This window comes from Phytophthora cinnamomi, assembly GCF_018691715.1.
Source record: "Phytophthora cinnamomi strain GKB4 chromosome Unknown Contig17, whole genome shotgun sequence".
Taxonomy (NCBI): Eukaryota; Oomycota; class Peronosporomycetes; order Peronosporales; family Peronosporaceae; genus Phytophthora; species Phytophthora cinnamomi.
Window position 1 is genome coordinate 1,971,507 of NW_027150950.1, and position 23,894 is coordinate 1,995,400.

At 51.7% G+C, this 23,894-nt stretch overlaps 5 protein-coding genes across 5 annotated transcripts; 4 read left to right on the forward strand and 1 right to left on the reverse strand.

The window, feature by feature from the left end:
• Positions 1-9,188: 9,188 nt before the first annotated feature.
• Positions 9,189-9,893, forward strand: IUM83_04882 (putative secreted RxLR effector protein; the record flags this gene model as incomplete). Its single annotated transcript, XM_067928985.1, has 1 exon — positions 9,189-9,893. One exon carries the CDS (start codon positions 9,189-9,191, stop codon positions 9,891-9,893), a length of 705 nt encoding a protein of 234 aa, XP_067796078.1.
• Positions 9,894-10,024: 131 nt separating this feature from the next.
• Positions 10,025-11,941, forward strand: IUM83_04883 (Selenoprotein O; the record flags this gene model as incomplete). The annotated part of the gene is made up of 1 exon (XM_067928986.1): positions 10,025-11,941. The coding sequence occupies one exon, from the start codon at positions 10,025-10,027 to the stop codon at positions 11,939-11,941; it is 1,917 nt and encodes a 638-aa protein (XP_067796079.1).
• Positions 11,942-13,410: 1,469 nt separating this feature from the next.
• IUM83_04884 (Rhamnolipids biosynthesis 3-oxoacyl- reductase) lies at positions 13,411-14,386 on the forward strand (the record flags this gene model as incomplete). The annotated part of the gene is made up of 3 exons (XM_067928987.1): positions 13,411-13,614; positions 13,684-13,822; positions 13,890-14,386. The coding sequence occupies 3 exons, from the start codon at positions 13,411-13,413 to the stop codon at positions 14,384-14,386; spliced, it is 840 nt and encodes a 279-aa protein (XP_067796076.1).
• Positions 14,387-16,451: 2,065 nt separating this feature from the next.
• On the reverse strand, positions 16,452-16,862 carry IUM83_04885 (putative secreted RxLR effector protein; the record flags this gene model as incomplete). The annotated part of the gene is made up of 1 exon (XM_067928988.1): positions 16,452-16,862. One exon carries the CDS (start codon positions 16,860-16,862, stop codon positions 16,452-16,454), a length of 411 nt encoding a protein of 136 aa, XP_067796077.1.
• Positions 16,863-21,303: 4,441 nt separating this feature from the next.
• Positions 21,304-22,272, forward strand: IUM83_04886 (Glycoside hydrolase; the record flags this gene model as incomplete). Its single annotated transcript, XM_067928989.1, has 3 exons — positions 21,304-21,507; positions 21,581-21,719; positions 21,785-22,272. 3 exons carry the CDS (start codon positions 21,304-21,306, stop codon positions 22,270-22,272), a joined length of 831 nt encoding a protein of 276 aa, XP_067796074.1.
• Between the last annotated feature and the right edge of the window lie 1,622 nt (positions 22,273-23,894).

Consider the following 23,894-nt stretch of genomic DNA (forward strand, 5'->3'; position numbering starts at 1 on the left):
GGACCGATACATGGAAGCTATGGCACAAGATCGAATGGCCCGCGAAAGGAGGACAGAACCGCCCTGTAAAAGCACTACTATGTGCCCCACCCTGGATATCAAAAACCCTCTCCTCCATTACACAACTCCACAAGGGCACAAACGAAACATTGCCACAATTGCGGAGCCGAAAAGGAGTTTCAGACTCCAGGTAGCCTAAAATCTACAATACGCTTGTATGAAAGATATTATTGACGACATTGGCAAACATCCATCAATTTCCACATTCCTAAGGAAAACCCTGGATCCTAGTAATACTAGTGTCCCTTTACAGACTCAGAAAAAGTGGCTCCGAAGTCTCCATAAAGAGATCATGCAAGTTATTTCCCAAGTGGAAGCAACACTAGGCAACTTGGAACTTCAAACAGACCAAGCGACGACTTTCCTTCCCAACTTAGGAGTCAAAACAGCCGCAAAAATATTCGCATTTCCTCACATACACCGGGACAAGGTGAAACAACTACTACAACCACAGCTGCTAAACCCCACCCAACATCCTATCTGCCAAGATCTATCTGCCACAACGTTAGAAGATGTTTCCGCCTTTGTGAGATTTGGACGGCAACACAGATCGTGTAGTAGGTCTAACTTGACTCACTACTTTAGCTTACACGTTGCGCAACGTGTATGAGGAAGCGTAAGTACTTAGTAATTACTTAGGTTAATTATATTTGAATACACAAATATAAGTTAAGTAAAAGGATTCCAAGTGACTTTGATTAGGTAAAATGAGAACTGTATTGTTTGTAAATTGATCTTCCTCTAAAATCTGCTAAAAACTGTTTATCATCTATGAAAGGGTTGGCAGCGGCTGGCTGTCAGAGCCCCGCTAATATGCATGTCTCTGATTGGTAGAAAGATGCTGCTTTCTACCAATAGGATCTTTGGGTATGTGTGGACCACTTACTGTGGTGGTCCACTTCAATGTATCCATCGGTGTGTCTTACACCAATGTGAGGAAGTATCCAAAACGTTTAACAGATAACCTATCTGTTAAATTCACAAGTGGCTTGCAGCCACTTGTACGTGTAACCCCGTTACAGATCGGAACTCCTGCCAATTTACGATGATCTATGTGGTGTCGAGAAATGCAGCCGAGACTGGGTGCGCAGAAGACTTGAGGCGCCGGCGCCAACTGGCAAGTCACAACCCATCGCCAGTCATTGGACCAAACTCCCCGATCGCTGATTGGCCTAAATAGGCCGGTGACAATGACTCGTCGACGGTCCCAAGTCAAGAGCGGGCGGTTGCAGCTCGCTAAGTACGGTGCGAACCTACTCGCAAGATCCGAACTTATGAGTCGTCGGCGCCTGTCCCGAGTCGTCGGTGGCGTTTCAGCGGCCGTTTGAGTCGTCGGTAATGCCACCACGTCGCAGGGAAAGCGCCGAAGAGTCATGAGTTACAACTGGCGGTCCAAAACGGACGCGTTTATACTTGATATTTGTATTGATCGATAGGAAACTTAAGAGAAGACAAGATAAGCCTTCGGGCAACAATAACAGAACAGCTTTTCCTCCCAACCACGCAAGGGCGACACCGGTGCCTGCAGTGAACGACCTGCAGCTCAAGGTAAACCTGGTAGGTAGGATTATGACTGTCGGTGGGCACATCTACTAGTGTAGCGTGTGTTCATCCCTGGCAGGGCCAAGAGTTAGTGGCCGGTGTATTGATAGCGACGAGTCGTCGCCAGGAACTGGAGGAGCGAGAGCGCACTCCATTTATTTCTTCCCGCCGGAGTATAGCTCCGGCACCCTCGTATCACGCCGTAAAAGGCCGGGACCCTTCCTTCTGAGGGCCTGCGAGGTATATTTTGTGTGTGAGAGCGTGCTAGCCTTTGCTCGTGGCTAGTGACGCTGAGTCTTCCGTCGGTCGACTAGCGGAAGCTCGGTGCACAGAGGAAACACCAACCCGGTGCAAGGGAAAGTTCCTGGGCCTTCAGGTTCTAACCCTAACAAGCCCATTGAGTCTTCGGTGACTTGGTGGGTGTTGTTGGTGGGGAAAGTGTGCCAATATATAATTCAGCGCGTGTCCCTACACGACAACTGGTGCCGCGACCTGGGATTGGTGTGACCTTCTGTGTTTCGTGCAACGGCAGGTCGATCGACTTTACGAGCAATAACCAAGAGGAGAAAGGAAGAATAAAAGAAGACGAGAAGAAGAATGGCGAAAGAATCACGTTCAGCGGCACCAGCAACCCCAATGAAGACTGGCGGAACGCGTGGCGACGACTCGACTGCGGCCCTGATCACGCCGCACCTCGACTCGATTGCTGAGCGGACCGTCAGCTTCGACGACTCGATGACTGGATCCGACGCCAAGGACGAAGACATGGATGATGACTACGACGACTACCTGGAGGAGACGGCGCCTGCGCCAGCGGTGGTGACACCCGAGACTCCGGAAGATGCAGTGCTGTCCGCAGGACGCAGCGTGGGCACGCGTTCGTCGTCGCGAAAATTCGCGGTTGAGCTTGACGATGACGCGCGCTCCGTTACGCGCAACCTCGCGAACGAACTGGATGATATGGATGGCCCTGGGCCAGTGTATGATGACTTGGAAGACTTTGAGGACGCCGCCGACGACTCAAGGTCACCGGTCCTGACGACTCAAATGACCGAGCAAACCTCCGGTAACCGCCGCTACACAACGGTGACACGCCAGCGGCCAACAAGGTTCTCGTTCGACTTTACGAAGAGATGAAGAAGAGCGACTGGGGTGAGCTATTCGAGCCAACGATGACTCGCCAAGCAGTTTGGGCCAATTTGTGTCACGAGTTGGCTCGCTCCGTGAGCTTCGTGACCATTGAACAAGTGGCGAAAGACACGGAGCGGTTCCTGAATGCATTGAGGCTTCGGCCCTCGCAACACCCCTCAGCGTCGACGCTAGCGTGCTGGGTGCCAGCTGAAGCAGGTGCGGAGCCCTGGAAGTGGAAGAAGCGGCTCCGCACAGCCTTTGGCGTGATCTCGTTCACGCTGGACGACTCACAGACGTCTCGTGCGACCCGCGAAGTCGTCGACCAGGCTAGCGTACTCCTGCCGACGACTCCAAAAAGGACAAACCTCGAAAACCGAAGCCAAAAACCCATTGGGTGGGTGTTCAGCGCGTCTGGGGAGCGATCCCCGTACTTTCGAGACCCCCACATGGTGACTCCACCACCTACGGGCAACTCGGACCGCGCTAGACGCACCACCGATGACTCAAAATCGGCCAGGAGCACGAGAAGCAGTTCAGGACGGAGCAGGGGCCGCCGCTACGAGCCCACCGACGACTCGTCGGACGAAGAAGCGGATTTTACCGGTGATGGAAGAGCGCAGATGGGCGAACACCTGCGTCAAATCCATGAAATGACCGAATTCGAGTTGCTGAACGCAACCCCAAGGATCGAAGTGGCAACACATCGATCACTGGGGCAGATCACAGCGTTCTCGGGCACCAGGAACAAGAGCGACAAGTCGATGCAATGGCTTCGCGCCTTTGTCTACGAGATGAAAGGGACGCGAGCATCACCCAATGAGTGGTGCATGCCTTTCGAGCTGAGTCTTCGGGACGGCGCTCTACATTGGTATCGACAACTGCCCAAGTAGACCAAGCGAACGTGGAGCCTCTTAAGCGAAGCTTTCATCAAATACTATTGCTCCCAGTTCAGCCAGTCAGCAGAGACTCGCTACTACTCAGCCAAGCGCGAAGACAAGGAACATGTTTGCGACTAGCTAAACCGGCTCAATGGCTATGCCAGGAACGCCGGAATTCGGTTTGAGAGCAACGGCCGCAAGGCACGCGACCACGTCAAGCGGTTCCTCGAGACTTGCGGTGACCGAGGACTCGAACGGCGCCTGTGCCACCTGCGCATCTCAGATATACATGAGTTGGAAGAGATGATCCAAGAGATATTGAAGATTGACGAGCGCAATTCGTCCCGCGAGTCGTCGCTGCCTCACTCTCGAGCTCGGGATACCTCCCGACGACGTGATGACAGACGTCGCGATGACTCGCGCCGCCACGAGCGCTCGGAAGACACTCGCCGACGTGATGACCGACGCGACGACTCGCGAGATGCATACAACCGCCGCGACGGACGCGAACGAGATTATGAGTGTCGTCGCGAAGACTCACGCAACATGCCTCGCGTGAACTTAGCTGAAGCATCTGTCGCCGAACTTCATGAACGGGACACGCGGGACACTCGGAGCGAGCTGCAGCAACAACGCTATAGATATAATGGCGACAGCAACCGTGAAGATGGAAGTGAACACGACAGCGACGACTCACAGCGTTGCGGCGAAGACTGGGGTGATAGTTATTCATCAGATGGAAGCGACCACTACCTTGCAGCAGCCAATGACAACGAACGACGAGTTGCCGCTGAAGGCACGTACGCCCGGTCTGCCAACCGACAACCCAGGGGTGACTCAGCGGGGCGCAGCCAAGGCCGGGACAATCGGCTCCAGAACCGCAGTCACCGCGACGAGAGACCTCGCCAGTATGGACCGTGCGCGGCCTGCGGGGGCTCTATCACTCGGCGCACTACTGTCGACGTCGGTGCAAGCTGTGCAAACAAGTACACGGCGCCGAAAAATGTGAAGTATTCCAAGAAATCACCAAGATCATCACGTCCAAGGTGGACAGGAAAGATCTCACGCCCGAGCTCCAAGAACTACTGTTTTCGGACCATTTAAACTAGGCAGCCCGCCAACTACGACTGGGTTGGTCCCAATCGGGCTGCCACAGTTAGCCGAGCCTGTGATTGAAGCGGAGTGTATCTACGCTTTCGTGGGCAAGAGCGAGTGGACGAAAAATGAGCAAGGCAACGATGTGATAACGACGGTGGTTGAAGAGGAGAGAGGCAGAAGCCTCGGTGAAGGTGTTACAAGTGGAGAAGATGACAATGAAGTGATTGGAGATACTGCCGATGACTCGCTGATAAGTGCAGTGCACGGAGACATGCCCCGACGACACGCTACTGCAGTGCGATTATTACCCGGCGAGCGTATGGGATGGTGGCCGGTGCAGAATTCCGACAAGAAAGCACGTGATGAGACCCTGCTCAAGTGGGAGGCTGAACGCTATCAACAGTGGTTAGTCAGACCACAACCGATAGTGGATCGACCGAGCTACCCCACGCCCAGGGGCATCATACGACGTCCAGAAGCGGTCGCTAAGGGGCAAAAAGGCGGAAATGTCGATGCTGACGACGGAAGTGACAACCCCGATGACTCGCCGGTGGAAGACGACTCGGAATCAGCAGTGCAAGAGCACTACCGGAACCCCCTTGCCACCGCCGACGACTCAGCGGAGGTGACCGACGCCGAAAAGGATGTTGCCATATCTTCGGAAGCACTTGAGGAAAACTCGAGCACTAGTGAGTCGACGGCGCATGGTGGCGAGGAAGTACAGAAGGCAAACGGAGCGCCGGAACATGTCTCGACGACTCAAACGATACCTGCCCGTGCCCCCGACGACTCATTGGCGATACCCGAACAGACATTTATCGCGACGATGTGTGACCAGCCCAATGTTCCCGACTCTGTTTTTTTATGTATACGGAGACTCTCGCCACTATACCGACGATTCACGCACAAGCTGAGGTGAAAAAGAAGCAGATCAGACCTCGCAGCAAGCCACCAAAGGCAAAGCCACCGTGGCCGACGACTCAAAACAAGTCGTCCGCCCACTGGTTGATTTACTCATACAAAGGACAAGAACACCGCGTTCCAGAAGCTCTCGTCGTACCAGGCAACCGCATCTGGCAGTACATGGAGCGGGGCAAATCACTGCCCACAAAAAAACAGGGGCATCCACACAACCATATGTTCCCAGCCGTGACCAAGTTCAAATGCGAGCTCGGGTCACCAGGTCACGATTTCAGTTGGAGCGGACATGCAATTATGACATTCAACTAACGTCCCGAGCCGCTCCAAGCGTCGCCGAAGACTCGCGACTTGGATTTGATGTTGGGCGTGATGCAATTGATGCCTCAAGCTCTCTTTCTCGAGTATGGGTGCCTAAAATCGTTTTGGACGACCGATCCTGGAGCCACTAGCGGTCAGCACCCGCAAATGGTCCTGGTTGTTGAAGCGGAATACTCGTCGTCACCATGACCTGTACTTGGGGTAATGCAGCCCAAGCCGCAGACGAAGATGACTACTGCAGTATTGCATGACTACATGGAGACTGAACGCGGCCAATTTGGATGGAAATCATAAATTCGATGGATTATTACAGACTACCACAGCCTAAAGACGACACTGATAACAGCGATTACTTTTACAAGCTGCCCCGGGAGTGCACAGGCGGCTCCCGACGACTCGGATGCCGGAACCAGCACGATGTTCACGGGTTCAACAAACTCATCCGCGTAATCAGCAGGTGTCAATCAAGTGATCAGCATATGCTTCTGGATAACCAGCTGGGTGACCAGAGACAGTTCGAGCGGTCACTGGGTGTCACGTTGTCAGCGTCAGCTGGAGCTCGCGGCTCTGAGCCTTCAGGACGTGCAATCGGCTAGTAGGGCACGTGCACCCTCAGATTCACCAAGCCGCAGAAGGAACTGAAGCTGCTCCGGAGTCGGTGCGGTGTTAGGTGCCATGGCGCTGTAGCAGAAAACCGCACCGATGACTCAGCTGCCGAAGACTCAGCAGCCGATGACCCTAGCTGCGGCGTGACTCTGCGAGTCGTCGGGAGTGATCGCTGCAGCTTTAGTACGAGCTGCTGCACCGACAACAGTGACTCGCGAAGACACACCTGCTTCACGGATACCTACTGTGGCATATTGCTGTGCCACCAAGTCAGAGATGGGTACATTCGTTGAGCCAAGGCGGGCAAAGCTAGCGAGATCTGTACGAGAGCGCTGGACATAACGAGCGTTGAAGCAGACACAAGGAACACCACGACGCTCGCCAGACAATGGTTCGCATAGTGGTGGGGGCAGTTGTGGTGTCGAGAAATGCAGCCGAGACTGGGTGCGCAGAAGACTTGAGGCGCCGGCGCCAACTGGCAAGTCACAACCCATCGCCAGTCATTGGACCAAACTCCCCGATCGCTGATTGGCCTAAATAGGCCGGTGACAATGACTCGTCGACGGTCCCAAGTCAAGCGCGGGCGGTTGCAGCTCGCTAAGTACGGTGCGAACCTACTCGCAAGATCCGAACTTATGAGTCGTCGGCGCCTGTCCCCAGTCGTCGGTGGCGTTTCAGCGGCCGTTTGAGGCGTCGGTAACGCCACCACGTCGCAGGGAAAGCGCCGAAGAGTCATGAGTTACAACTGGCGGTCCAAAACGGACGCGTTTATACTTGATATTTGTATTGATCGATAGGAAACTTAAGAGAAGACAGATAAGCCATTCGGGCAACAATAACGGAACAGCTTTTCGTCCCAACCACGCAAGGGCGACACCGGTGCCTGCAGTGAACGACCTGCAGCTCAAGGTAAACCTGGTAGGTAGGATTATGACTGTCGGTGGGCACATCTACTAGTGTAGCGTGTGTTCATCCCTGGCAGGGCCAAGAGTTAGCGGCCGGTGTATTGGTAGCGACGAGTCGTCGCCAGGAACTGGAGGAGCGAGAGCGCACTCCATTTATTTCTTCCCGCCGGAGTATAGCTCCGATACCCTCGTATCACGCCGTAAAAGGCCGGGACCCTTCCTTCTGAGGGCCTGCGAGGTATATTTTGTGTGAGAGAGCGTGCTAGCCTTTGCTCGTGGCTAGTGACGCTGAGTCTTCCGTCGGTCGACTAGCGGAAGTTCGGTGCACAGAGGAAACACCAACCCGGTGCAAGGGAAAGTTCCTGGGCCTTCAGGTTCTAACCCTAACTAGCCCATTGAGTCTTCGGTGACTTGGTGGGTGTTGTTGGTGGGGAAAGTGTGCCAATATATAATTCAGCGCGTGTTCCTACACGACATCTACAAATGCGCATCGCGCAACGTATTTTGCCTGTAAGTTCGCGCTTCTGGTTCCTCAAACATCTAGATCTAAATACCCAGTGCCGCCCTTATCCTACAGGCAACAACATAGAGACAGCAAAACATCTCTTCAAGGACTGCTCCAAGTCTGATGCACTGTGGAATGAACTGTGGAAAGGCTGGTGCCGCTTCTTTGAAGGGCCCCTTTCCTGGACAAACATTGTGTTGCCCCACAAGCTGCAAGTAGCACCACGCTGGAATAACCAACAAGCTGAGATTTTCACTATGGAATATGATCAGATGCATTACCCTCCACCACCGCTGGACAGACCGAAACCGGCTCTGCTTCGAGGGAATCGACCCTGAACTACTCAATACCACCCTTGCCGCGATTTACACAACATTCGGAGCTCACTACCGTCGGCTGCTTAGACAGACCGACAAACCGAATCAAAAGAACTTCACAAGCATTCTCAAAAAATTGGCAACATCCAGTTTCTTCGGGGAGTTCCAACGAAGAAACCACGATATATTCCGAGTACGTTATGTTCAGCTACATCTCACCCAACGGACAGGCATTGTATTCCAGACACTGATCGAATAAACGACAAGAAGATAGCACTACTACTTAGCAAATTGAGAAGACCACTAATTGGTAATCGACCATTCTTCCTTCCTTTCTTCGCAACAAATAAAAAAGGTTCGCAGCGTAATCATCATATAATCATTTCCTTTACAATTATTACCAAGTTTTCTTTGTACCGGTAATAGTGCATCCCCGACGGAGCAAGAGTTCAACCCACCATCCAGCTCCCTTGGCGTAGCCCGGTCTCTGGCCGGCCTGTAGCGTGGTCGCAACACATCCTACCTGTAACACGGTAACTTAGCCCCAACGGAGAAGTATACACCGGTACTCGTGTGCCCTATGACAAAGGATTATCCCAATGGAACCGAGGGTATCCAAGTAACCAGGTACTCCTCACAATCAAGCGGGATTTCCATACATGTACCTATCTATCCTGACTACTTTATCATCTTCCATTTCATTCGCCTCCCTCGTCCGCAAACAACTGATGATTGCATTGTATTAGCGCTAGCGAGAATAATCACCTGTACCTATCTATCCTATTAATAACAGGCTTACTTCACATCCCGTAATCGATTTTTCCAAGCCTGCGGTTGGTCGGTACTGGTACATCAATCAGTTCACAAGTTGCCCCCAAGCCTTCACAAAATACACCAGCCAACGGCAATGCGCTTCCAATTTGTGGTGCTATGGTTGGCAGTTGTAGCATCCCACGCAGAAGCTGCGGCGATAGCGCATCCCGACAAATCTGTTGTGGCTGACCAGCTACCGTTCGCTGCCGACAAGGAGTTCCCAGAGAGGGCTTTGAGAACCGACGACGAGGAGAGAGGTGGTGTTCCGGGATTGTCAACGCTCGCGGGGCTCTTGTCGAAGGCCGGTCCATCTGCTGAAAATCTCGCGAACAAGATTTGGCTGAGTGCTCGGACGAACCCGAAGCAGGTTTTCAATTCTTTACACCTCGCAGACGCCGGAGTTAAGCTCGAAGACAACCCGACTGTTCTGCAATGGCTCAAGTATGTGGAGATGTATCGAGCCAAGAAGTCGGGCCATGGTTGGCATGATAGTGACGTTTACTTCTTGCTGCTGCAGACCACGAACTCCGAAGCAGAGGTGGCCAAACTGTTTCAGTCTCTCACGGAGAACCCGAAGTTAGCGACACTCGGAAAGAACTTGCAGGAGACGCAATTTGCTTCGTGGATCTTCAAGAGCACGGACCCTCGCAGCATCCCAAGTGTGTTGGGGCTTCGGAACGCGGACCCAATCGTGGACAACTACGCCATTTATTTTAGTGCGCTCGCGAATAAGAGAGCGGCTACAGAGGGACAGAGAGTGTCACCCGATGAACTAGGTGCTTTGTTGGCAGCCCATTGATCCGATCTCCACCTAGCAACGAGGAGTAAAAGTGGATAACTTCAGCATACACACCCTGTGAAAAGCGATTTAACATTTCCATATCAACTTCGAGTTGTTAAACGGCATCCCCACACTTTCCTTTTGGCCCAATGATGGTACGCATGGCTGCCAACAACGGTCGCACGCGGCTCTCTCGGTCCCTGAGCGGCTGGAGGCGCCTCCCAACCGCGCACTTCGACAACGCGGTGCTGCGCGAGCTGCCGGTCGACGTGGATCCCAAGAACTTCGTGCGCAGCGCCGTGTCGGACGCGTGTTTCTCTCGAGTGGAGCCCACGCCCATCGCCAATCCGGAATTGGTAGTGACGTCTCCTAATACCCTTCTTTTAGCGGGGATAGAGCTAATTCAGGGTGACGACCAAGAAAATAGCGGCGGAATTAGCGACGATTTACAGCCTATCGACGCTTTAGTGCCCATTTTAGCCGGCAACGAGCTGCTGCCCGGGTCCGAGACTGCGGCCCAATGCTACTGCGGCCACCAGTTTGGGTTCTTCTCGGGCCAATTGGGGGACGGCGCTGCCCTTTATCTGGGCGAAATCGTCTCGGAAGGAGAGAGATGGGAGCTGCAACTCAAAGGCTCGGGGCTCACCCCGTACTCGCGCACGGCCGACGGCCGCAAAGTGCTGAGATCAACTCTGAGAGAGTTTCTGTGCAGTGAAAACATGTTCGCACTTGGGGTGCCCACGACCCGGGCGGGGAGTGTGGTCATGTCCAGAGAGACCCAAGTGCTCAGAGATATTTTCTACAACGGCAACGCCAAGATGGAGCCCACGGCGGTGGTGACACGAATCGCCAAAAGTTTTCTGAGGTTCGGGAGTTTTGAGATTTTCAAGGACCAGGACAAGCTCACGGGGCTGGCGGGCCCCAGCGCCCATTTGGAGAACAAGCACGAGATGATGGCCAAGATGTTGGATTTCACAATTCGACAGTACTACCCGGAAATCAACGGAGAGAAAAAATATGAAAAGTTTTTTGAAGAGGTGGTGCATCGCACGGCCAAGCTGGTGGCCAAGTGGCAGACACTGGGGTTCTGTCACGGAGTGTTGAACACGGACAACATGAGCATTGTGGGAGATACGCTAGACTACGGCCCGTTCGGGTTTATGGAGCACTTTGATTCGAAGCACATCTGCAACACCTCGGACGATAGAGGACGCTACCGCTACGAGGCGCAACCCGAGATTTGCAAGTGGAACTGCGGCGTGCTGGCTGACCAACTGGGACTGGTGACGGAGCGTGCTGGTCTGGAGCCGACTCTGGAGGCATTCGATACAGTTTATCAAGCCGAGTACATGCGCTTGATGAGGGAGAAACTGGGTCTATCACCTCTGCGCGGTGATGATGAAGAGGACAAAATGCTGGTTGACACGCTGTTTGACGTGCTCACCCACACGGGCGCGGACTTTACGTGCACCTTCAGATACCTTTCCGGACTCGACGTGTTCGACTCCGGGGATTTTCGTGAGCGTGTACTGAGCCAGCTCATGGGCGTCTCGGAGACTCTGGCTCAGCAGAAACGAAAGTTGGAGCAGGAATCTGGTGGCGTCTCTGATGCCCAGTTCGACATGATCGTAATGCTGCTTCAGGAGAATCCTGTGCGTGCTCGGCAATATGGTATCACGCACGAGCTAATTGCTCAAATGAAGGCCAATCGTGCAGCGAAGGAAATGCTAGATGCGACCACGGACGAAGAACGTATGGAAAGCATTCGCACAGCGTGGGAAGACTGGATAGACGTCTACATCTCGCGTGTCAAAGAGGAAGGCGATACTACGAGTGATGACGAACGTCGCCATCGAATGCTCAAGGCAAATCCGTTGTTCGTGCTGCGCAACCACGTTGCCCAAAGGGCCATCGACTTGGCGCATGAAGGCGACTACGATGGCGTGCAACACATTTTCGAGCTTCTGACACACCCGTTTGACGAACCGAGCGATGAAAGTGACCTGGAATATGCTCAGCCTCAAGATCCATCGACTGCTCCGCTTTGCGTCTCCTGCTCGTCGTAGATGATTTGGATTAGCAAGGCTGAGCTGGTGCATGGGCGGCGAAAACGAGAAGAGATTATGCAGTTTGGATCCGTGGCTTGACGACGCGATTCCTAAGGAATTTCCTATGCTGTGGATGAATTGGATTCGTTTGCTCAACGTTCTGGATTGACTACGGGGCAGAAACTGCAATGCCGATGACGGAAATCTATACAGTACATACTATACTGTACATGTACACAGCGTTTGTTCTTACTACGCACGCTACTCTTGTGTTCATTCATGACCTGCTTCCACTGTACCGTGCGGTCCGTACCCTCATTGATATGTATTATAGACGAGCTTTGACCACACAATTGCGCATTGATCGCTGGTTTCCGATAAATGTAGTCGGTCCTGCTTAGCCCGGGATTTGATGTTGGTTTATCATGCCGCGAGCGAATACTGTATCTTCCTCTGGATTTAGTTCAAGGGTTTCCCTGCAGTACTCGTAGCCTGTAGTCGCGGCCGCATCCTTCATTATGCGCGTTTGCTACGTTCTCCTTCGTGCTGTTACCACACTACTCGTAAGTGGGGATTCATCCTCAATCGAAGCCGAGGCGAAGATTGCAACGCCAGAAGACCCGGTTCAACCAATCCGAAGCGGTTTCCGAGTGTCGATAACATGGCAGATGACAACAACGAACTCAGCGAATAAAGAGCTGTCCTGGTACTGGGGAGGCTCACGACTTACCTCAACCCGAAGACGTTAGACTTGTGGCTCTACCTAGGAAGGAGGTTTGGAAGATTTTGAAACTGGACCGCTTGAAAGGGAAGGCGGTGAAACCTGGAAGCACAAGTACGACGTCCGCTACCTCAAGATGTGGAAGTATGCTGGCAAAATCACTGGAATTTCCTAGGCCAAGAGACCAACCGATCAAATGCGACCATGTTTCTGTTGTTCTTATAATACGTTTTACCGGTCAAATGGAGATGGCGTTGTTTCAAGCCTTAGCGACCAAAGAAAAAAGAAAGCGTCGTATGTACTGGTGCTCCTGGGTATTTGCTAAGCACTGCACACGGAGTAACCCATCGAGTGTCCGAGCGTATTTTTATTATAGCAACTGTATGGACGCCTACAAATCTCATAAACCTGCACAAAGACGAACAGGAGGTCTTCCTCGCCGAGACAAGAACAAGCGCGAGGTACTGGACATCATGGCGGCCACAGCGCTCTGCAACGGGTAGAACAGGCTCCCGAGGTAGAACTGCACCGCAGAACAGCGATGTACATGTACCACATATGTAGCCATGTTCGCTAGTACATGTAGAGGCATGTCAGCCTCTCGTTCACACGACTAGCGAAATGATCCTGCATCTGTCCAATCCAGAGATGCCACACGGAAGGGATCAGCTCGCTGGACCTCCTGGTCGACTGCATCAGCTCAGCAGAAGCTTCCCGACGTCGCAAAAGTCGTTCGACTTCGTGAGACCCACTCGAAAAGGAAATAATGAACTCGTTGAGTGGCGCCGAGCTGTTCAATGTCAAGGGTAAGGTGGTGATCGTCACGGGCGGCGGCAGCGGCATCGGCAAGATGATCGCCGACGGGTTTGTGCAGAACGGGGCCAAAGTGTACATCGCATCCCGCAGACTCGAGGTCTGCGAAGCCGTAGCCAAGGAGCTCAACGCCAAGGGACCCGGCGTTTGCATCCCGGTAAGAGGCATCTGAAATGAGGCAGTGCTGGTTGTTGCTACGTCTGACAAGATTCCGGTTGTATAATAGCTGCAAGTGGATTTGACCAGCGAGGAGCAGTGCAAGGCCTTCGCTGATGAGATCATCAAGCGCGAGTCTCGTCTTGATGTACTCATCAACAACTCGGGCGATGGAGCTGACACCCCCGTTGAAAGCACCCCAGCTTCCGGTAAGTTTCTTGACCATCGAAGGTCCAAATCTTGCTTTTGTTAACTTGTGTCGCCTTGTTGGTGCAGTGTGGAACGAGACGTTCGCCTTGAACGTGACGTCGGCCTACCTGCTCACGCGGTTCCTGCTGCCTCTGCTGGATGTGGCTGCCGAGTTTTCGGACATGGCTCGTGTGATCAACGTCGGGTCGATTGGCGGACTAATGCCGCAGAAGGTAAACACGATGGTGTACGACTCGTCCAAGGCGGCACTGCACCACTTAACTCGCGTACTGGCGGCGAAGCTGGCTCGTCGGCCGAACGGAGGTCATATTCTGGTGAACGCTATTACTCCGGGATACGTTCCGTCGAGACTAACGGAGGGAGTCGCGTACGTGACGGGCAAACCTTTCGATGAGATCAGCGACGCGATCCCTGTTGGGCGCATGGGCCAGGACTCGGATATGGCGGGACTGGCCATTTTCCTGGCGTCGAAGGCGTCGGGGTGGATTTCGGGACAGGTTATCACGGCCGATGGAGGTATGGTAGGCGCTGCGGAGACTGGAGTCGGCCCATCGAAGCTGTAGACGAAAACTGACGCTGAAGAATTCAACGCTTTCCCGAAACTTTTGCGAAGGGTCATCGAGTCTCTTTTGTTGGGAACGAGGTTTGTGCCCGACGCGGAGTTTTTAGGTAACGCACTTGAAATGCACTATCTCGATACCGATTGATTTCCCCAGGAGCAAGATTTCAAACTCGGGCTACGGAAGTCCTTTCCATTTTGCACAAAGGAAGATAAACAGTAGTAAAAAACAGTTCGCACGATGTCTACCTACATCGCCAATGTATAGCAGTCTTTAAAACTTGAGCTTCGGTTTTGGTAGGAACACAATTGACGCAATCATTATCGCATGGAAACCTTCGTTTTTCATTTTCTAACCGAGACCCACGAACAAGTTATGCGTCTCTTACCAGTACCAGTAGGTCTATAGTACCTCGCTCGCGTACCAGTACTGGACAACATTCCTACTACTACAGTAGTTATTATACTACGTGGTTCCGCAAGATTCACAGCGTCACTACATGTACTACTTCCTCGTTTCCTGCTCTAGGGGGTAGTGTACAGCACACTGCCACTAGTATGAACCGTTGGCTGAACATGTATTTAGTACTAGTAGTAGCTTCAGACAACAATCTGAACTCTCTGTCGTAGAGATTCCGCTATCTGCGTGCAGCTCAGTACATACTACCTCCGTTCGGAAATAGATGACCATTTCTAATCATATTTCAGCCTCTCCAACATAATTCCCCTTCTAAACCGATCGAGTTGAATTCTGAATCTCCCGCGCTTTCCCAGCTCACTGGCCACCACACACTGCTCACTGGCTTCTGGATTCATTTCGAAAGTTGGCGGATGGGGGAGATTACAGATAGTGAACGCCCGGCCGTCTGGGAAACCCTACTGCTTCGCAGCGTAGGAGGCGTGCTTACACGTGGGGAGATCGTCCGGGTTGCAATGTACTTCCACGTGAGCCGCCAAGTTGTCGAGCGCATTGGAAGCGTGGGATCAACTCGATGGGAGATCGAGTAGCAGCTGTGGTCAAGTCAAGAAAGAGTGCAAGATGGACCGCCGCCCCCCCCCCCCCCCCAACCTCGCCGACGCCACGCGCTGACGCTGCTGCGCCGAGGCCTGGAACGCTGGATTCGACCTTTCGTGCCCGGACCGATTCCCCCCGTGTCTCTCATGTACATGCGCTACGTGCCCCGCGCTCGACTTGGTGCGCGTCGTGTGCTGGAAGCGATGCGGGATCTGACGACGATGGAGGGCTCGGTTGCTGACGATGAGCGTGAGGCGAAAACTGAGAGCGTCGCTTGGACGGAGGGCTCGCGCCTCCCGCTGCCAGCGCCCATGGAGCATATCATGAAGTCTAATGGTGGAAATGATTACCGGCTCGAACATTTGCTAAGTACAAACTGATGCGAACGGACAGTCTTCCAACGTCATTGCCATGCGATGCAACATCTCTCAGCAAGAGGGATCCTCGTAGCACCCGAAGCCAAATCATGTGCCCCTCAAGTATGTAGGGAGATCTTAGATCCATTTTTGTGCGGCGGAACAAGAACGCCTGCGCCTCTCTGGACTGTGTCTTGCTTAGTGTCAACTCTAGATCTCCAGCCCTCCCACATTTTAACTCTCTGGACTGTGCCTCGCTTGGTGTCAACTCTAGATCTCCAGCACTCCCACAATTTTATAATCAGGAAAATGAACGAGGCGGAGCGCTGCGCAAAAAAAGAACAAGTGGTTATTTATTTCCGAACGGAGGTCAAAGCCGGCAGACTACCGGCGGTAATTACATAACGTGACACACGTTCTTCGTCACTTGCCCCTTATCTTACCTCGAGCAAGTCTCTTCAGCAGCGAGAGTGTCAGAAGGCAATTACACGTACTGTAGTACTCAGCGATTGTTTCCGCTTAGTGGCGTTGATGCTCGTTTTAAAACGCAGTTTGGGCGGAGCTTTTTCCGCATTCAGTCAAATCGCGTTATCACGAATTGGTCGAGATCACATAAAAGTTGTCTTCAGCAGCTTCTCGCAAAAAAAAGCATCGTGTTCATTGACCAAACGGTAAACTTCCGGGTGAGTTGTTGCTTCTCACCAGTTAAACAGACTATTTCTTCTACGGCGGTAGTAAGTCGAGTATCCGTTAACAACATCCCAGTCCACGTAATCACCCGCCGCCTCACGCTTCTTCATCATTGACTTAACCTCCCTGGGGTTCAGTCCGGCGCGGTACCACCTGCGGTATTTCTTCTTTGCGATGGCGTTGTCAAGCATGTACTCGAACAGACCCTTCTCTTCTTCGTTGTTGGTTTTCTCGTTCTTCTCGTCGGTGTTGACAGACCTCAGGTGTCGCTTGTCGTTTTGCTCAGCAGCAACCGCGCGAGCAACTTCGGAAGAAGTCAGGTGAGAAATCTCGTTGTTGTTGATTTCTGCCGCGGCCAAGCGATTGCCACCAGCGAACAGAGCGACTGCAGACACGAGAACAATATAAGCGAAACGCATGGCTCTTGAGACTTGTCACCGGAGAGTGAATCGCGAACTGAGTTTCCAAAACGGAGGCCTGCTTCACCTCGAACGATTGGTTTATGGCTGCACAGGATCCTTTTTCTGTCCGCAACCCAGGCAAAGCTCGGGATTGCAGGACGAACTGTACCCCTTTTCTTCAACTCGATCGTGGGAATCGGGAAAGGTAGGGCTCACGAAGCCACTTGTTGTTGTTGAATTACGTCTTCGCGTCAATCTGTCTTACTGGGAGCCTAGGTGTAAACTAGCTAGTCTCCGGCATAGGACATGTGCAGTGTACAGTTATATTACTTTGTTGATGCGGCGTGGTGGATAGGACTGCATCTGTATTTCGCAATGGCGGCGACTCACCACACTCCACTAAAAAAAACTACGGGGTCCACGCCGAATGAATGTTTTTCACTGTTAAAGGTTCTGGTACACGTACATACACCAAAGCTCCTTGACCCAAACCAGCACTATTATTAATAATATCTTGGTGTATTAAATTAATACGATTAATAAGACATGCGGACTACACATTGGCCCCGATCAAACAAAGCTAAGATCTGGAACCTGAGGGCCGTTCTTAACGGAGCGGGTGTGCGGTAGGCTCGGTAGGCCCGGGTAGCTGTGCACCGGCTCTGTGCAGCAGTCGGGACTACCTGGAGGGAATTTTCGATCACGGATCGGTAGTCTCCCTACGCACACCACGAGGGGGGTGTGTGCGCTGTCCGTGGTAGGCTGCCCAGATTCTGACTCCCCATCCAAATGGATCGCCCTCGAGAGTTGCTGCGCACCATTGTCTAGCCCAGCGCGAGCTCCTCTGAATAATCTTCTCTAAGGACAAGCGCCTGCGTCGCTGCAGCGACACACACGGCAATGTCATTCATCTCTTCATCACTGGACGAACTGCTCCATTCCTCGTCGTCCAAATCGACTAGCTGAGGGAACATACGTAGTATCTGCCACACTGTGGCCCACAGGGGGTTCGGGGCGTTTTGTGAATGCGACAATTTCTCGGACACAGGTACAGTCTGGTACAGCGGCCTACCGCCTGTACTCCGTCATTCTTAACGACGACGCGCAGAGTGGTACTCTCTACGCACACCGCACACCCAGCCTACCGCCCCGTTAAGAACGGCCCTGAGAAAAAGCCCCAGTTTCCCGCGTGTTCGGCTGTTATTAATAATATGCGGGCGAATCTACCGCACAATCATTTCGAACATTGATTTTGACAGGTGGCTGTCTTCACAGAAGAGGATTCATTTCGCAAGAAGCAAGCACCACTGAGACGATGTTGGTCTCCACGGCAAGTTTAACAGATGCGGCTTGACTCGCTGCTCAGACCACTTGCGGTTGGGGAAGGGGGCGGGGCCGGCGTGGGAGGTTCCGTCGGCGAGCCGCTCCCATGAAACGTCCCGTTGCTTGCGTCCATCGCTTCTGTGAGGGTGGGGGGATTCGGTGAGTTTGTGAACGCTGGCTGTGATATGTATTCGATTGTAGAAGTCCCAGATCCCAGCCCTGGGAAAAAGGTCATTTAAGCGAGGTTATTTATGGTGTGTTTAGTGGCCTCTTTTCAGGTTACAGGGCAAAAAGTGAACACGTTTTCCTTGGGACCTGGCAAAATGTCATTGATTTTTGTCAGGTTCCAAGCATTGTCTGAACAGCGCCATTGTGGAGTTAAGCGGCTTGGTACAGACAGCGACTTACCTAAGCCGGCATCGTAAATGCCATCCTTCTAAGGAAAACCGGCAAATAAAATGACATAAAACACGCAAATTCGTTTCATAAAACACACGTAAATTAATGTAGATTACTCAAATCATATGGCATACAAAGATGAACTCTACTGATTGAATATGATTGGCTGGTGAGTCGTTCTTGTCCATTGATCGAATTTGTCTGCCAGCTTTTTTTTTCTAAGTCGTTGTCTGTAATTGATGCGGGATCGTCAACACCGGCTGTTGCGGACACCATCCTGGGCTGAATCCTGCGCCTATATCATCGCGCCACTACGGCAACTGCCACGCTTCATATGGCACAACCGGATTCCTTCCTCAGGATACGCCCGAATTGCTCTGCGTAATCTTCATGCCGAAATGACGCGGCTGCGCTCTCAACTGTACTTTAAGCAGCGTCGCGCTGTCCAAATAGTAGAACACTATCCATGTTCGGCATTTTCTGGCACTGTACATGTACATGTACTTCCGCGAACACCTTTAGTCCTCCGTAAGCAAATAAATTTGGTGTGGACGCCGACGGACAACTATTGCAGTGGGTACGCGAGGGACGGACGCGGCGAGGACCAAGGAGTACATACAGTAGGTCATCTAGGGAGTTGGTCGGCACCTCGGCAAATATCGCATCTTTGGTGATAAAGTATAGATCCTCCCGAGACCATGCCAAATCGCACGAGGGACCTATTTACCTACAAAAGACTAGGTAATTCGGGATAATCTATGGGTTTTCGTGTGCAAATCAATCGCTCAAGAGAGGCAATGTAACTAGTTGAATATCACGCTTTTCACGAACTCCTGCACTTGAGCACTCCCATGCCAACTGTAACGCGCTTACGCTCGCTACCCTTCGATCTTATCCAAGTGCATCAACTCGAGCATGCACTGGTTCGATCGGGAGCGAGATCAACACGTAGAGGCGCGGGTTCTGAGCGAAGTATGAGGGGGCATACTGCTTGCTCGGTGTGGTAATGCACAGACATGGTATTGAATTGGTGCGAACATGAACCCGCTAGCATGCGAGGACACATCTCGGCATCTGTCCAGTCACCAGCGTACCGGTCGAGATCATTAACTGGGGTTCGTCAGTCGTCAGTGTGCAGGCAGCACTGGACACACTTACACTGGTATTTTGACTTTGTCTTGTATGTGGACATGGAAAAGTCTACGTAAATCGGCAGAACACACAGCTACACGCTGAAAAAACCGTGATTTGCTGGGAGATCGATTTAATCACTATATGCTTGCTGTCTCGAGAAAGATGTGTCTCCTCAGAGAACCACCACTTATTCGCGCAGTTAGGGGTATTTCACCATCTACCGGGTATCCCGCTGGGTTTATACCCGGTCCCAGTAAAAGACCCAGTCTTTGACCAGAATATGCCGAACATGGAAAGCGTTCAGAGTACAGCGGACGGTAAGGACAAGGGCAACAATTTCAACCTACACGTACAGAATTTTACACACAATTGTGGAGCCAGCGGGCGGTTGTGCTCAGCTTCGAAGTCTTCACGGGCAAGAACGAGCAGGACGCGACCAAGTAGCTATAATACATGTAGTGCCCGAGTAAGACGCGAGCGGTAATATAAGTGGGGCTGCGTGAGTGGCTCCGGCGCGGGGACTTTAGTTGAGTCTCCTGCGTCCAGTAAATCTTGATTGTTCAGTGTATATGCAACAGAAGACATACGTATGCAACCTGAGCAGGTGAACAACTTTACGTTTGCTTTCTCTTTAAACCAATCACTCTTGGCTGACCATGTTGTCGCAGTACATGCATAACGTCAAACACGGTTTATTTACGGCAGAAGCCGCAAACGCTGAAAATCGGGCTAGCCGTACCCGGCAGTACCAACTTGAGACAGAACTCGGATGGCGGTGGCCTTCATTCGGATAGCTGTGGATGGCCGACATTTTGAGTTCGGTTATTCCCGGAGAAACAGATGGATACTTTTCTGGTCCACGATAATATTTACAATTAAGACAATTGTTGCTCTTGAAAAAGTGTACCATGGTCGGCTTCATACCCATTGTACCTTGCCATATCTGGGCAGTAAGCCAGACATTAGAACCAACCTGGAAACATGATGCAAAATGTCAACTATCGCGCGAGTTTCCTCACCAGAGAAGAGCGTTACGACAAGCACTAGGCGATGCATGAATTCATGTTGTAGGGTTAGTACTGCAGCGAAAGTCACCAAGAGAAAGAGACATTTTCAACTGACGCGGAAGTTTTTAACCCAAAGTGATGGAAATGGTCCACAGATGACGCCAACGAACTTCATGTGAGTCATCTGGCGTTAGGTGGGAGTACATGTAGGAAGGCATTGCCTTCAGGGCAATCCACGGAGAGACGTGCCACTAGTTCGAGCAAAAACTGCACCTGGTGTCATTTGGGCAGCTCCGTTTGTCGCCCAAATTAGTCTACAAACGTAGATACTTGTATCAAGTCGATGAAGTGATGTGCTTGGAATCGCACGGAAGTGACTACAAGCCTTGATTTCGGGGGCGAACACTTCGTTCATTTTCATATCCCATTCACTTGTTATCAGATCCATCAGGACCAGCCTCACTTCTTGAAGACGTCAAAGTCAATTCCTCACATATCCAGTGGCCAAATAGCTCTGCCCAAAGCTCGTGAATTCAATCCCTTCACAATTGGTTTTGCCAGGCACCAACCAGAACTTCCAACACCTTCTCAGAGTCATGACCTCTTTGAACGTGGCTCAACTCTTCAATGTCAAGGACAAGGTGGTCATCGTCACGGGTGGCGGGCGTGGAATCGGCAAGATGATCGCGGATGGCTTCGTGCAGAATGGAGCGAAAGTGTACATCGCATCTCGCAACCTAGACGCCTGCCAAGCCACTACAGACGAGCTCAATGCCAAGGGCCCTGGCAATTGCGTCCCGGTAAGGGGAACATGAAGGGAGGAATGGCGATTAATCGATAACTTCATGTGTTATCATCGTGGCTTTCGCGCAGTTACAAGCGGACTTGTCCGGTGAGGAGGCGTGCAAGGCCTTGGCCGATGAAATCGCTAAGAGGGAGACTCGCGTTGATGTTCTTGTGAACAACTCGGCTATTGGAATCGAGACCCCCGTGGAGAGCACGCCAAAATCAGGTTTGTAAAACTTTTCTGTCGCGGTTTTGGAGAGCCTAATAGGACTAATGGTTTTGCATTTGCAGCTTGGAACGAGACTCTGTCGCTGAATGTAACGGCCCCTTACCTTCTGACGCGCTTCCTGCTTCCGCTTCTGGACGTTGCTGCAACGTCCACTGATGGAGCTCGCGTCATCAACGTTGGGTCCATCGCGGGTTTCATGCCGCAGAAGATCGACACCATCGTGTACGACACGTCGAAGGCCGCCGTCCATCATATGACACGCGCGCTAGCGGCCAAGTTGGCCCGCCGCCCAAATGGCGGCCATATTTTAGTGAATGCCATCGCACCGGGGTTGGTACCGTCAAAGATGACGGAGGGGATTGCGTATGTGACGGGCAAGCCCTTCGACAAAATAAAGCAGGAGATTCCGACGGAGAGCATGGGCCAAGACTCCGACATGGCCGGGTTGGCGATTTTCCTGGCGTCAAAAGCGTCGGGGTGGATATCTGGCCAGGTCATTACATGCGATGGGGGTATGGTTGGAGCCGCGGAGACTGGGGTGGGCCCGTAAACTAACACTCGGACACGCCAAGATGATGTAGCTCACAATATCATCGTTATATAGGCCGAAATAAACGCTGAGAATCTCTGACTTAATTGTCGCTGGATATTCCCATTGTAGTAAAATGTCTGCGATGTTTCTCGTTTCGATCCGTTTCAGACTCCTAGTGCATATTGCACCGAGTAACAGTAGTTATAGTACATTTCTATGATGAATTTGGCTCGACACTAGCGAAGACAGTGCGCTATTGAAGCTACAAAGGCAATGCATGCAGAGCGAGTAAATGTCGTCGTGGGTTGAAGTAATGCAGTGCGCACTTCTTGCTAATTCTGTCGGAAAAGTGTCGTCCTTGAATGTTCTATCCGATTCTATCCAGAGTTCTAGGACTTCTTAATCTTTCTCCGAGCACTTAGATGGACGGTGCTGACTTTCACCCTTCCACTATCCTACACTGCCGACATCACCAATCGATCGTGACTTAGACCAAAATAACGCTCCATGATCAAAATAATCAAGGGGATAAAGCAATGGTCCACAAAACCCTACTCCTGCGTCCCGTGTGGGATTTCCGTTCAAACCCCAATACTACCTGCGGTGAGCTGTACGATCTACGAACTATACGTTGCTACAAGCAATACTGTGCTTATTCTCAAAAGTGCTCATTACTCAAAAAGAGATTCATTTCAGCGCTTCTTCAGGGGACGCACACTTTGTTGTAGCCTCTAATGTAGTTAAGTATAATAACGCTATCTTCTTCAAGCGTCAGCAGATAAATACCCTTAAAGTCGTGGAGGGTGAAAAACACGCATGTTTGTACAGTACGGTAGACCATTTGGTTCGAACGTTGGAAGTTACCGCAGGTAAATCCCGGAGTTGTTTCGGGGAATGCGCGTTGTGCCAGGTCAATAAAACTGCTGGGAGTCTACGCAATAGTTGGAATGGGACAAAAATACTTTAATTATGTAATGTCGCGCTTCGTATGATGAACGAGGTGATTTCCCATTGATTCGGAGGGACTGGGTCGTCGACTTTACGGTGTACACACACCAAACAGTACTGTAAAGCAAAACTATGTAGGTGCACTGCAGACTCTATGCAACATCGATCGAAGCCTACCGAAAACGATACCCAGGATAGCTAATCCCGTTTTGATAGCTTCTCGTTTTGAATGTAGTTTTCTCGATTTGATCCTACAAATTCTCGATTTGACCGTGAAATGGTGTAGTTACCATCAATGGCGCACCCCTTGCCAAAGAGGGTGGGTTGCTTGACTGACGAAGCAGTGCCTGAGCAATGTATCCGTGCTACGAACGGCAACAAACGAGTTCCAGACAAGTGCTTTCAGTTAGTCTAGACATGTTTAAGGAGCCCACTATCGTTTATGCAGTGTTCATCCATTAGCCCATGATTTTATTAATGCGTAGTTTGAGGCGGAGGTGCAGTTTATTTACAACGTTTTGTAGCCAATGAATGTTGGGGCAATGATCAGTAATTCCAACATTTAACTCTATGCAACTCCAAACCTTCCCTGGAAGAAACCCGTGTAAGCGTCAATTTTGGTTTAGCACTTCGCGTAATTCACGAACCAACCAATTCTTTGTAAAGAGGGTTGGCAATTTGCCAAACTAAAC